This window comes from Rhincodon typus, chromosome 11, assembly GCF_021869965.1.
Source record: "Rhincodon typus isolate 14 chromosome 11, sRhiTyp1.1, whole genome shotgun sequence".
In the NCBI taxonomy this organism is placed as follows: domain Eukaryota; kingdom Metazoa; phylum Chordata; class Chondrichthyes; order Orectolobiformes; family Rhincodontidae; genus Rhincodon; species Rhincodon typus.
Genome location: NC_063342.1, coordinates 35,126 through 50,372, shown reverse-complemented (window position 1 = coordinate 50,372; position 15,247 = coordinate 35,126). Strand labels below are relative to the sequence as shown.

Genomic DNA, 15,247 nt, shown 5'->3' with positions numbered 1-15,247 from the left:
GGCTCCAAAAAAAAAACAACCTGAGCTTATTTAGCCTCTTTTCATTGGTAAAGTGCTCCATTCCAGGCAACATCGTGGAATTTAATGGGGAGATGATGGTCCAGCAGCATTATTGTAAGACTATTAATCCAGAGACCAAGGTAATGTTCTGGTGACATGGGTTTGAATCCCACTACAACAGATGGTGGAATTTGAATTCAATAAAAATCTGGAATTAAGAGTCTCATAGAACATAGAATATAGAACAGTACAGGGCCTTCAGCCCATGATGTTGTGCCGACCTATTATCCTACTAAGATCAAACTACCCTGCATACCCTACATTTTACTATCCTCCATGTGCCTATCCAAGAGTCGCTTAGAAGTCTCTAAAGTATCTGACTCCACTACCACTGCTGGCAGCGCATTCCACACACCCACCACTCTCTGTTTGAAGAACCTACCTCAGACATCTCCCCTATGCCTTCCTCCAATCACCTTAAAATTATGCCCCCTCATAATAGTCATTTCCGCCCTGGGAAAAAGTCTCTGACTATCCACACTATCTATGTCTCTCATCATCTTGTACACCTCTATCAAGTCACCTCTCATCCTTCTTCGCTCCAATGAAAAAAAGCCCTAGCTCCATCAACCTTTCCTCCTAAGACCTGCCCTCCAGTCCAGGCAGCGTCCTGGTAAATCTCCTCTGCATCCTCTCTAAAGTTTTCACATCCTTCCTTTAATGAGGCAACCAGAACTGAACACAATATTCCAAGTGTGGTCTAACCAGACGTTTATAGAGTTGCAGCATAACCTCACGGCTCTTAAACTCAATTCCCTTGCCGATGAAAGCCAACCCACCATATGCCTTCTTTACAACCCTATCAACTTGGGTCACAACTTTGAGGGATCTATGGACGTGGACCCCAAGATCCCTCTGTTCCTCCACATTGCTGAGAATCCTGCCATTAACCCTGTATTCTGCATTCAAATTCGACCTTCCAAAATGAATCACTTCACACTTTTCCATGTTGAATTCCACCTGCCACTTCTTTGCCCAGCTCTGCATCCTGTCAATGTCCCGTTGCAACCTACAACAGCCCTCCACGCTGTCCACAACTCCACCAACCTCCGTGTCATCGGCAAACGTACTAACCCACCCTTCCATTTCCTCATCCAAGTCATTTATAAAGATCACAAAGAGCAGAGGTCCCAGAACAGATCCCTGTGGAACACCACTGGTCACCAAGCTCCAGGCTGAATACTATCACCCTCTGCCTTCTATTGGACAGTCACTTTTATATCCAGACAGCCAAATTTCTCTGAATCCCATGCCTCCTTATGACAATGATGACCATGAAGTCATTGTTGATTATCAGAAATTATTGTCTGCTAATGTCCTTCAGGGAAGGAAACTGCCATCCTTACCTGGCCTTGACTACTTGTGACTTCAGAGTGTAGTTCAGCAATGTAATTGACTCTTATCTGCTAACATGCTGTCTGGGGCAATAAATGCCTTATCCCATGAAAGATTTTTAAAGAAAATCTCTCTGCATCTCCTCCAGTGCAATTACAGCCTTCTTATAGTGCAGTGGCCATAACTGCTCGCAGTACTCCAGCTATGGCTTAATCAAAGTCCTGCCTAGCTCCTACATAACCTTCCTGCAATCTATACCACGATTGGTAAAGGCAAGTGTCCTGTATGTGTCCTATCGTAGGGATCCGTGGGTAAGCATTCCAAGTTCCTTCTGTGCTCTGAGCTTCCTAGTATCCTACTGTTCATTGAATACTCCCTTGTCTTGTTACTTCTTCCAGTGTGCATCACCTGACACTAAGCAGGGCTAAATTCTATCTGCTACTGATCTGTGCATCTGACCCATCCATTTATATCCTCCTGTAACCTAACAGCATCTTTCACACTGTCAGCAACCTGGATTATCCTTTGAAAGAGTTCACACAAACTCAGTACATTGAATGGCATCTGTGTATTGTGCTGTAGAATGCTACAGAGCAAAGAGCAAGAGAAATTCCTTTAACAAAGAAGTTGTAAGACAGTGGAAGTCATTTTTAACATGTTTTATTGATACAGAAACTTTAAATCAAGATTAAAGCAGATTAGGTGGACAAACATCAAAAGGTTGAATAGAACTGGTACAGAACTGGACAGCTAGGAATGTTTTTCATGTGTGAAGGTTAAATGCTGACATCCAATGATAGAGCTAAATATCCTGTTTTCTTGTTACAACTTCTAAGCATTTTGAAATAAACTTTTTAGCCACAATGCCAATATTTGACATTAAAACTGAATGTTGTTTCTACTTCTGATTTCTGAATTTCTTCCTGCTCTGTATATTGCAGAGAAAGTTCATCATGAGATTGACATTATGATTGGACAGCACAAGGAGCCATCCTGGGTGGATCGAGTAAAACTGCCATACACAAACGCTGTGATCCACGAATGCTTGAGAGTTGGCAATGTCATCCCTTTGAACATTCCAAGGCAGACAACCAAGGATTTGCAGCTGAGAGGATACAGGATCCCAAAGGTGAAGACCCAATCATTGCTAAACAAATGTGCTGAAGAATTGGTTCAATGGAGTGTCTTTGGATGGATGGGATGATCTGAACTCTATAAATCAGCAATGAAATACAGATTACAGATATCATTCTAGTTTTGAGAAAGAAGCTTCAGTGTCTTAGTGCTGCCTTCTAACCTCTGAGAGTTTAGAAATTGAATCTACCTAATCTTGAACTCACTTTAAAAAATAGCTTGCAATGTTTTTTCTCGCTTTGATCAAGTAAATTTGAACAAAAACTTTAGGTCTGTTGTGAAACAAATTGTTACATTAATCCTATTGAATGTAGGATTGGGAGACAGTGTGGTGCAGATTTATTAGAAACTACAGGGTGATGGAGAGAGACTGGAAAAGCCGGACATGTTCTCCTTGGATCCTGGAAAGTTAAGAGGAAGTTTAATAGAAATGCTGAAAATCATGGAGGGTCCTGATAAGTAAAATAGAGATTGTTTTCCAGTTTCAAGGATAGCCAGGTAACAAAGCCTTAAAACAACTGGTAAAAGAATGAAGGGCATGTGTAAGGAAGTTTTCAGGCAGTGAATTGTAATATTTTGGATTTCATTACCCAAAATATTGTTGGAAACAGATTCAAGAGTGAGTTGCAAAATTAATTCAATAAATAATTGAGAAGAAAATGTTCTGAGGTTTAAGGATTAAAGTTTTAAGGATTAAAGTAAAGGATTAAAGCAGGTTGAAGGAATGGGATGAACTGAAAAGTTATTTCAATGTGCTGGTACACACATGATGATATGAATGTTCTTTCCAGTGCTGTAAGATTCTGATTCTGTGATAATTCATGAGACAAACAATTGAAAGAGGAAGAAACCTATACCCAAATCTTCTAAAAATTAATCCCACATGTCAAAGCTATGTGTATGTGACATTATCTGTCTTGTTTCATCATCCTATTTTGAATTCCTGCACAGGTAAAGTAGACTTTACAAGTTAAGGGAATGCTTCAAATGATTGGGAGCTAAACCCTCCCTATTTTTAAAGAAAAGTTGGAATCTTCAGTAAGGCAAAGGTTGTCTCACTACATGGACATTCAGTGCAGAGCAGATTCTAACATCCATTCGCTCAGAACTACAACATGCTCCATGTATCACTGAGTTGAAATTTGCTGGAAAATGTTTGTTGTTACATACAAACAGGAGCAAAGAATCAAGAGCAGGAGTCGGCCACTCAGCCCATCAAGTCTACTCTGTCATTCAACAAATTCATGCCTGATCCAATTGCAACCACAAATTCACATTCCCTCTTACCCCTGGAAACCTGTCACCCCTTACTTAACAAGAATCAATCTATTTCTACCTTAAAAAATTCATTTACTAAGGACCTTTTTCAAGGTTTTTTTCAGGAAGAGAATTCCAAAGCTTTCTATAGGTATGTCAGGAATAAAAGAATGACGAGAGTAAGATTGGGACCGGTCAAGGACAGTAGTGGGAAGTTGTGCGTGGAGTCCGAAGAGATAGGAGAGGTGCTAAATGAATATTTTTCGTCAGTATTCACACAGGAAAAAGACAATGTAGTCGAGGAGAATACTGAGATACAGTCTATTAGACTAGACGGGATTGAGGTTCATAAGGAGGAGGTGTTAGCAATTCTGGAAGGTGTGAAAATAGATAAGTCCCCTGGGCCAGATGGGATTTATCCTAGGATTCTCTGGGAAGCTAGAGAGGAGATTGCAGAGCCTTTGGCTTTGATCTTTATGTCGTCATTGTCTTCAGGAATAGTGCCAGAAGACTGGAGACTAGCAAATGTTGTCCCCTTGTTCAAGAAGGGGAGTAGAGACAACCCTGGTAATTATAGACCAGTGAGCCTTACTTCGGTTGTGGGTAAAGTGTTGGAAAGGATTATAAGAGATAGGATTTATAATCATCTAGAAAGGAATAATTTGATTAGGGATAGTCAACACGGTTTTGTGAAGGGTAGGTCGTGCCTCACAAACCTTATTGAGTTCTTCGAGAAGGTGACCAAACAGGTGGATGAGGGTACAACGGTTGATGTGGTATATTTGGATTTCAGTAAAGCGTTTGATAAGGTTCCCCATGGTAGGCTATTGCAGAAAATACGGAGGCATGGGATTGAGGGTGATTTAGCGGTTTGGATCAGAAATTGGCTAGCTGTAAGAAGACAGAGGGTGGTGGTTGATGGGAAATGTTCATCCTGGAGTTCAGTTACTAGTGGTGTACCTCAAGGATCTGTTTTGGGGCCACTGCTGTTTGTCATTTTCATAAATGACCTGGATGAGGGCGTAAAAGGATGGGTTAGTAAATTTGCGGATGAGACGAAAGTCGGTGGAGTTGTGGATAGTGCGGAAGGATGTTGCAGGTTACAAAGGGACATAGATAAGCTGCAGAGCTGGGCTGAGAGGTGGCAAATGGAGTTTAATGCGGAAAAGTGTGAGGTGATTCACTTTGGAAGGAGTAACAGGAATACAGAGTACTGGGCTAATGGTAAGATTCTTGGTAGTGTGGATGAGCAGAAAGACCTCGGTGTCCATGTGCATAGATCACTGAAAGTTGCCACCCAGGTTGATAGCGTTGTTAAGAAGGCGTACAGTATGTTAGGTTTTATTGGTAGAGGGATTGAGTTTTGGAGCCATGAGGTCATGTTGCAGCTGTACAAAACTCTGGTGCGGCCGCACTTGGAGTATTGCGTACAGTTCTGGTCACCGCATTATAGGAAAGATGTGGAAGCATTGGAAAGGGTGCAGAGGAGATTTACCAGGATGTTGCCTGGTATGGACGGAAGGTCTTATGAGGAAAGGCTGAGGGTTTTGAGGCTGTTTTCGTTAGAGAGAAGAAGGTTAAGAGGTGACTTGATAGAGACATACAAGATGATCAGAGGATTAGATAGGGTGGACAGTGGGAGCCTTTTTCCTCGGATGGTGATGGCTAGCACGAGGGGACATAGCTTTAAATTGAGGGGTGATAGATATAGGACAGATGTCAGAGGTAGGTTCTTTACTCAGAGAGTAGTAAGGGCGGGGAATGCCCTGCCTGCAAAAATAGTAGACTCGCCCACTTTAAGGGCATTTAAATGGTCATTGGATAAACATATGGATGATAATGGAATAGTTTAGGTTAGATGGGCTTCAGATTGATTTCACAGGTCGGCGCAACATCGAGGGCCGAAGGGCCTGTACTGCGCTGTAATGTTCTATTTTCTATGTTCTATGTTCTAAAGACTCATGGCCCCTTTGAAAAAAAAAACATTTTGCCTAATCTGTATTTTAAGTGGGTGAATTGATGTTTAAATAATGTCCCCTAGTTCTAGATTTTCCCTTAAGTGAAAACATTCTCTCGAACCTGTCAAGACCTCTCAGAATCTTAAATGTTGCAATCCAGTCACCTCCAAATCTTCCAGACTCTAGTGAACATAAGCACAATCTGTTCAACCTTTCCTCCCAACGCAACTTACCCTTTACAAGCATTAGGCTAGTAAACCTTATCTGAATTGTGTCCAATACATTTACATTCTCCCTTAAAAAATAATACAATAGTCTATAAACAGTAGTGCCCTGTAAAACTGAAGTATAACCTGTCTAATTTTGTATTCAATTCACGGGGAGGCAATGGCATAGTGGTATTATCACTGGACTGTTAATCCAGAGACCCAGATAATGTTCCGGGGACCCGGGTTTGAATCCTGCCATGGCAGATGGTGGAATTTAGATTCAACAAATATCAGGAATTCAGACTCTAATGATGACCGTGAATCCATTGCCGACGGTCAGGAAAAACCCATCTGGTTCATTCGTGTCCTTTAGGGAAGGAAGTTGCCATCCTTACCTGGTCTGGCCTACATATGACTCCAGACCCACAGCAATGTAGTTGACTCTTAACTGCCCTCTGGGCAATAAATGCTGCCTCACCAGCGACACCCTCATCCCGTGGGTGAATAAAGAAAAAAAAATTCAATTCCCCTCGCAATAAGCAATAACATTCTCAGAAGTCACACGACACCAGGATATAGCCCAACAGGTTTATTTGAAATCACAAGCTTTTGAAGAGCTGCTCCTTCATCAGGTGAACACCAGCAACTCCACATCATGGCTTATCGGTGACATTCTATTAGCTTTCCCAATTACATGCAGCACTTGCATACTAACATTTGTGATTTATTCACGAAGACACCCAGATCTCTTTGCATATCAGAGCTCTGCAATCTCTCACTATTTAAATAATGTTCTTGCTTTTATTGTTCCTACCAAACTGGATAATTGCACACTTTATGATCAATTTGTCACATCTTTGCCAATCACAATTTATTACATTTGTAAACTCCTTGTATCCTTTTCACAACTGAATTTCCTACCTGGCTTTGCATCATCAGCAAATTTAACAACCACACTTTCTGCCCTTTATATAAATTGTGAACAATTGAGGTGCCAGCACCGTTTGTTCCATGAGCTTTTATTTTCCACAGTACCATTTGATGTGTACCTTATGAAATACCTTCTCGAAATCTAAATGTGCTACCTCCATTTGTTAGCTTTTATCTGTACAATATGCTACCTCGTCAACAAGCTCCACCAGATTGGTCAAACCTGATTTTCCTTTCACAAAACCATGATGACTCTGGCTGATTACCTTGAACATATCTAAGTTTATTGTTATAACATCTTTAATGTTTTCCCCATGACAGCTGTTAGATTAACCTGCCTAACTTTTTTTTCTTTTCCAGCTTTCTTTACGTTTTGAATAAAGATGTTTCACTCTTTATGTTCCAATCAAATGGGACTGTCCCTGAGTCAAGGGAGTTTTGGAAAATTAAAAGTAATGCATCAACTATCTCACTACACCCTTCTTCTAAGACCGTAGGATAAAGTCCAACAGGTGCCAAGCACTTGTCAGCACCCTCCCAACTCCAAATGTCTCTGGTGACTGATTTTTTTAGTTTTGCCTTTACTTCCATCTCCTGATTTATAGATAATTCTGGAATGTTACTTATCTTAATCAGGGCACAACAGTCATCCCCTCTCTCACTGGTGTGTTGTTCGATGGAAAACGTTGGAAATCACCTAACAGTTTTAACCCTAACCGGTATCTGGATGAAAATGGACAGTTCCACCAAGTAGATGCACATCTTCCATTCTCGACAGGTATGGGAGTTACTGAGGGGAATGAAAAAAGCAGAAAAGGGAAATAGGGTGGGACAGGGTAAAAGATTGAAACCAATGTTAACTTCAGTGGAATGAGAAGCAGGAAAGTCAAGGGAGCTGGGAGAGATAGAGAAACAAATCAATGCAAAAATGTAATGGACAAAGGAAGAAAGAGACAATGATATTTACGTAAGTTGGGTGTATGGACATGTCTGGAAAGGATAGGTGGTGTCTAAGAAAAACAAAGGGTTGAGAAACCAAACAATAGTAAGTGAGAGATGGCATTGAATATTATCTGGATAGATGCAATATGCACGGGTATGAGGAGAAAGTAGGAGACTGGCACTCGGTAATCATGCTCGTTTGAAGAGCCAGTGCAGACAAAATGAACCAAATGGCCTCCTTCTGCACAACACCAATCCTGTGATTCTGTGATATGTAGAGAAAGAGAAAGTTATCAAGAGCAACAGGTGAGTTCAGAAAGTAAGATCTTGTATCTGTGGTTTCTATGTGTTGTGGTGGAGAGAGCTAACAACTGAAAACCAATTATTAGTGAACTGGGTGTCACATTTATAATCTCCTTTAGTTTTGTAGAAGTCACATTTGGTTCAGAATGTTTGCTGTGTCCATAGGGCATGCCAAAACTACTGGGTATTTCCAACAATTTCTCTTTTTATTTCAGATTTCCAGCATCAGCAGTAGTTTGCTTTTAGCATTGAAATATATAAAGTAGGAGCAGGAGCAGGCTATTTGGCTCATCGAGCCTGCACTATCATTCATTAGATCATGGCTGATCTGTATCTCAATGCCACTTTCTCCCCATGCCCCTTGATGCCTTTTGTTTAGAAATTGATATATCTTTTTCTTGAATATATTCAGTGACTTGAATGAATGAATTGGTGCAATTGTCATATGTAGTCAAATGACTACAGTGAAAAGTCTGCAAGTTGCTGCTTATGGCATCTTCTTAGGTACAAAGGTCTCTAGGTACAGCTTTTTCAGTTACAGTTCTTGGAAAAATAGAGAAGTAAGCAAAGTCCAGCATTGCAAATTTAGGAATAAATTATAAAATGGAGAAAAAAAGGTACAAAGAAACTACTGACCCAGTCCATGTTGATACCTAGCCTCCAGTCCACACTGGGCCTTAATCCAGACTGCACCTGGCTTCACCTCAGGGCTCACGAGGCCAGGAGATTGCTCTGGTATCACCTCGAGACTGAAAATTCACACCAAGACCATACCAGGCCAAGAGACTGTCACATACCACTCGAAGACTCCCACGCTAGGCCACTGGGAGATTGCCACACCAGGCTGAGTGGTTTCCACGCTGGGCTGGCAGATTGCATTGCTGGCCCAAGAGACCATCATGCTGGGCCGAGAGGCTACCTCTTTGGGTCTGGGCTGAGACTGTGAGTTCTAAGGCTGGGTGTTCCAAAGCCGGGAGTTCCAAGGCTGGGTGTTCCGAGGTCAGAGAAGAGAGAAGAGAAGAGACAAAAAAGTGTGGGAGAATGAGGAGGGAGTGAGGATGAGGATAAAAGAGGATCTGAGAGAATGAGGGGGTAGTCAGAAATTAGCCTCTACAAGCTTCTGTGGTAGAGAATTCCACAGATTCACCACCTTGAGTGAAGAAATATCTCTTCATCTCTGTCTGAAATAACCCACTGTATATACTGAGGCCCTGACCCACTGTTCTGGACCTCCATGCCAAGGGAAACATTCTCTCTGTATTCAGTCCTTATATGTATATGATCAGGATCTTGGTGTGTAGGGGAGAATTTCAAAGTTTGCAGATGATACTAAAATTGAAAGAATTGTAAACTCTGAGGAAGACAATGTAGAACTATGAAAGCACCTTTGACAAATTAGTGGAGTGGTCATATAGGTAGAAAATGAGGTTCAGTGCAGAGAAGAGATACACTTGTTTGGAAGAACAGTGAAAGACAATATTAAATAGGGATACAATTCTAAAGGGGCTGTGGATCAGAGGGACCTAGATGTCTATGTGAACAGATCATTGAAGGTGGTAGAACAGGTAGAGAGAGCCTTTCCCGCACCAGGTTCATAGTCTTGTACTCTATACCTATTTAATTTAAACAGTCACTCCTTATAGCTAATACATTCCAATTCAGGCAACATCCTGGTAAACATCATTTTTTAATTCATTCATGGGAAGAGGGCAATGCTATATTAATGCCCATGCCAAATTGCTGAAAGGGCAGTCAAGAGCCAACCATGTTTCTGTGGGAACAGAAACAAATTTGCAAGAAGAGCTCAGCAGGCCTGGCAGCATCTGTGAAGAAAAAAATCAGAGTTAATGTTTCGGGTCTGGTGACCCTTCCTCAGAACATTTCTGTGGGTCTGGAGTCATATAGACCAGACCACATAAGGATGACAATTTCCTTCCTGAAAGGGCATTAGTGAACTAGATAGGTTTTTCCTGGCAATCAACATTTGTGGTCATCAGTTGACTTTTAATTCCAGATTTTTAATTGAATTCACAATCCACCATCTGCTGTGGCGGGATTCGAACTTGAGTCCCAGAACATTACCTCGGTCTCTCGATTAACTGTGATTATACCACTAAGTCATTGCTTCCAGTGCACCATGATTTGCACCCTTTCCAAAGCCTCAACAGCCTTCCTACATTGTGGCAACCAGAACTGCACTCAATACTCCAAATGTGGCCTAACTAAAATCTTATAAAGTTGCAACATTACTTGCCAACTTTTACACTCAATGTCCCGATTAATGAAGGCAAGCGCGCCGTATGCTGTCTTTACCACCTTATCCACATCTATTGATACTTGAAGAGAGCTATGGACTTGGTCCCCAAGATCTCTCTGTATATCAGTGCTCCTAAGGGACCTGCCATTTACTGTATACTTCTCTTTTGCATTTGACCTCCCAAAATGCATCACCTCACACTTTTCTGGATTAAACTTCATCTGCCATTTTTCTGCTCTTTACCCTGGTAACTTACCTCACTATCCACAACTCCACTAATTTTTGTGTCTTCTGCAAGTTTCCAATCAAACCACCTACATTTCCATCCAAATCAATTATATATATATATATTACAAACAACAGAGGTTCCAGCACTTATCTTTGCAAAACACCACTGATCACGGATATCCCTCCACAACCACCCTCAGCCTTCTATGATTAAACCAATTTTATATCCAACTTACCAACACATCAAGGATCCATGCGACTTAATCTTCTGTACCTGAGATAGGGTAAGGGTTAGGCTTAGGCTTAGACTAACCCTTTCATGGGGGACATTATTGAACTCTTTAGTAATTTCCATGCAGATAACATCTTCTCGTCAACCATCTTTGTTACTTTCTCAAAAAATACAATCAAATTTGTGAGACAAGACCTCCCCTGCACAAGGCTATGCTGACTGTTCCTAATAAGTCTATTCTTTTCCAAATGCAAGTAAATCATGTCCCTAAGGATCTTCTCCAATAATTTTCCGACCACTGATGTAAGGGTCACTGGCCTATAATTCCCTGGATTATTCCTGCTGCCCTTTTCAAACAAAGGAGCAACATTGGCTATTCTCCACTCTCTGGGACCTTGCCTATAGTGAAAGAGGATACAAAGATCTCTGTCAAGGACACAGCAATCTCCTACTTTGCCTCCTTCAGTATCTTGAGATAGATCCCATCAAGCCCTGAGAACTTATCTAATTTAATGTTTTTTGATACGTGTTGAAGAGACTGGAGCAGTTGGAAAAGTATACATTGAAGATAGTTTTAGGGATTGATACATGTGGAAGAGATGGGACAATATGATTGGTTTGGGAATTGATACAAATTGAACAGAGCCAGAGTGATACATGCTGAAGAGAGTGAGAGAGCAGGATTGCTTTGGTGTTTGATACAGATTGAAGAGTCTGGGGCAGAGGGATTGATGCATGCTGGAAAGGGTGGGGTAATGGAATTGATTTAGGAGATTGATACAGATTGAAGGCATTGGGGAAGTGTGTTTGATATATGATGAAGAGAGTGGGGCAGTCAAATTGGTTTTGGGATTGATGGAAAAGAGTGGACAATGGGTTGGGACAATACATTGATATATGTTGGAGAGAGTAGGACAGCAGGATTGTATTGGGGACTGATACTTGTGGAAGAGAGTGGGACAGTGGGATGGGTTTGACAGTGTTTTACATTAAAGAATGGGACAGTGGGTTTGAGACATGATGAAGAAAATGAGGCAGTCAGATTAGTTTAGGGATTGATAGATGTTGAAGGGAATGGGACAATGCTATTGGTTTGGGGATTGATACACATTGAAGAGAGTCAAACAGTGTGATTGGATGAGTAGAATTATAGAATCATAAAATCCCCACTGTGCAGAGAGAAGCCATTCAGCCCATCAAGTTAATACAGTTAATGGCAGGACCCTGAACTGCATTGATGTACAGAGGGATCTTGAGGTTCCAGTCCATACTTCCCTGAAAGGGGCCATGCAAGTAGATAGGGTGGTAAAGAAGGCCTATGGCATGCTTGCCTTTATTGGTTGGGGAATGGAGTACAAGAGTCAGGATGTCATGTTGCAGCTTTATAAGACTTTGGTTAGGCTGTACTTAAGAGTATTGCATTCTGTTCTGGTCACCACATTACAAGAAGGATGTGGAGGGTTTGGAGAGGGCACAGAAGAGGTTTACCAGGAAGCTGCCTGGATTAGAGGGTATGAACTATAAGGAGAGACCAGAAAAAAAAACTCAAGTTGTTTTATCCAGAGCAGTGGAGGCTAAGGGGAGACTTGATAGAAGTCTATAAAATTATGAGATGCATAGATAAGGTTGACAGTCAGAATCATTTTCTTAGAGTTGAAATGTTTAATACTAGGGGGCATGCATGTAAGGTGAGGGGGGAAAGTTCAAAGGAGATGCGAGAGGCAAGTTTTTTACACAGAGAGTGGTAGGAATATGGAATGCGCATCCAGGTGTGGTGATGGAGGCAGATACAATAGGGGCATTTAAGGGACTTTTAGATAAGCATACGAATATGCAAGGAATGGAGGGATACGGACCAAGGGCAGGCAGAAGGGATTAGTTTAATTTGGTGTCATGTTCCACACAGCATAGTGGGCCGAAGGGCCCCTTCCTGCGATGTACTGTTCTATGTTCTATATTCTATGTTCTATATTCTATATTCTATGTTCTATGTTCTAAGTTCTACGTTAGCAAGGAGGATGTTGCAAGGTTGACAGGGCTGTTTCTGCCATTGTCTGTTCTGGTGTCTAGGTCGATGTCAGGTGATCCATCCAGTTTCATTCTTTGAGACTTTGTAGTGATTGATACAACTGAATGGCTTGCTCGGCCATTTCAGAGGGCAAGTGAGAGCCACCCACATTTGATTCTTTTACCATTTCTGTCAAATCTGTGCCTTCATATTCTCAAACCCTTCATTAATAGTGTCAAAGAACCAAGTGACATGGGAGAAAACTGTTTCATGCATTGAGTACTTCAGGTCTGGAGTGCACTTCAGTGTGGTGCTGGTAGGTTGGATCAAAGCATTTGAAAGATAATTAGATTGTTCTTTTTCAGGTAAAAATGTGCTGGGTTATGAGGAGAAGATGTGATAATGGCACTAAGTGAATTGTTTATTTACAGGGCTAGAGAAGACATGATGGACCAAATGCCTTCTTGCTATAATGATTCAGTGATACTATATAAAGGATATTGGGACTGAAAAAAGGGGGCAAAGATGATTTACAAGGAGGATACCAGAACTGAAAGGAAGTTTTTATAGGCTGGGCACCATTTATAGAAGAGAAGAGCTGATGAGAGTCAAGACAATATGGTCGATTGTAGAACAAACCAAAACTGGATGCCATAAATATAAAATAGTTGCAAATAAATCAAATAGGAAATTTGGGAGAAATTTCTGTAGGAAAGAGAGTTATGAGTGAGTTACTTGCAGTCACAAGGATTGTTTGAGGTGAATAGTATAGATGGGGGAGTCAATGGCCTAGTGGTATTATCGCTGGACGGTTGATCTAGAGACCCAGCTGATGGTCTGGGAGCTTGTGTTCGAATCCCGCTATGGCAGATGGTGGAATTTGAATTCAATAAATATTTGGAATTAAGAATCTAATGATGACCACGAATCCATTGCTGATTGTTGGAAAAACCCATCTGGTTCACTAATGTCCTTTAGGGGAGGAAATTGCATATCCTTACCAGGTCTGGCCTATATGTGACTCCAGACCCACAGCATGTGGTTGACTCTTAACTGCCCTGAAGAAAGGGCCTGACCCGAAACATCAACTTTCCTGCTCCTCTGATGCTGCCTGGCCTGCTGTGTTCCTCTAGCTCCACACTTTGTTACCAAAGATGTGAAAGTTAGGTAGATTGGCTGTGCTAAATTGCCCATAGTGTCCAGGGATGCCTAGGTTAGTAGATTAACCACAGGGAAAATGCAGGGTTACAGGGATAGGGTACAGGGTTGAGTCTGGGTGAGGTATTCTTTGGAGAGTTGTGTGTGGACTTGTTGGGCTCAATGGCCTGTTTCCACACTAGGGATTCTATGGATAGGATACAAGATGAGAGTGATAGATATGTTAAGATGTGTAAGAGAGTGAGACTGTTAACACTTATGGATTCTCCAAGGGTCCAGATCACCTGACTGAATACTCATTATCTTCACCAGGTCACCGTATGTGCATTGGAGTAAACCTGGCTCAGATGGAGACCTTCTTATTCTTCACGTTCCTTATGCAACGGTTTCAGTTTACTGCTGCAGCAGGAGGCTACCCCTTCAATCTTGCTGGTGTTTATGGAGCTACACTTGCTCCCCACCCTTACCACATATGTGCCTGTCTTCGAAAATAAGGACAATTTGACTGCTACTTCAGGATGATTGCTTTATAACCTAGATGATTCTGCTTTACATTGCTGAGACTATCCCTCATGCACAACACAATCGCTGTAAAAAAAAAGTATATTGTTGTCTGACTTTGAAATCCCCAATGTGTTTCAACTGAGTTATGATCACTAAATGACTTCCATATGCTATCATTACAAATACTATATGTGCTTCCACACCAACATGAAAGAGTGAAGGTACTAATTTTAGTGATGTTGTTCGGGGGAGATAAATATTTTGTTGTCTGAGTGGTAAGTGCTTCTGCCAAAAAAAAAATTGAACAGTTTGGAGCTAAATTAAGAAGCAGAACTTCCAAGGTAATAATCTCTGGATTACTACCTAAACCATGGGCAAGCTGGCAATAGGTAAAGAAAGTCAAGGAGTTAAATTTGTGGCTCAAAGATTGGTAAGGATGGAATGGGTTTCAATTTGTGAGACACTGGCACCAGTACTGGGGGAAAAGGGAAATGTTCTGATGGGTTGGAATTCATGTAAACTGTGCTGGGATCAGTGTTTTGGCAATTTGAATATCTCAGGCTGTGGAGGTGTCTTCAAACTAATTAGAGGGTGAAGTGTGCTAGGGAGACAAGGAAATACAGGTTTACAAAGCAAAAGGATGTAACATCATTGCAGCGCAGTTATTTGGATAATGATGCCCACAGTGGGACAGGAAGGGACATAGAATAACAGTATTAAATAGCTTCAAAG

The 15,247-nt window shown here is 41.4% G+C and overlaps 1 protein-coding gene across 1 annotated transcript in view; it reads left to right on the top strand.

Moving 5' to 3' along the window:
- Positions 1-14,505, top strand: part of LOC109921744 (cytochrome P450 2J2-like) — an 81,481-nt gene extending 66,976 nt beyond the window's left edge. The window contains exons 8-10 of the mRNA XM_048603005.1: positions 2,337-2,524; positions 7,520-7,661; positions 14,324-14,505. Of these exons, the coding sequence (XP_048458962.1) occupies positions 2,337-2,524; positions 7,520-7,661; positions 14,324-14,505 (512 nt within the window). The remainder of the gene's footprint in view (positions 1-2,336; positions 2,525-7,519; positions 7,662-14,323) is intronic.
- The last annotated feature ends 742 nt before the right edge of the window (positions 14,506-15,247 follow it).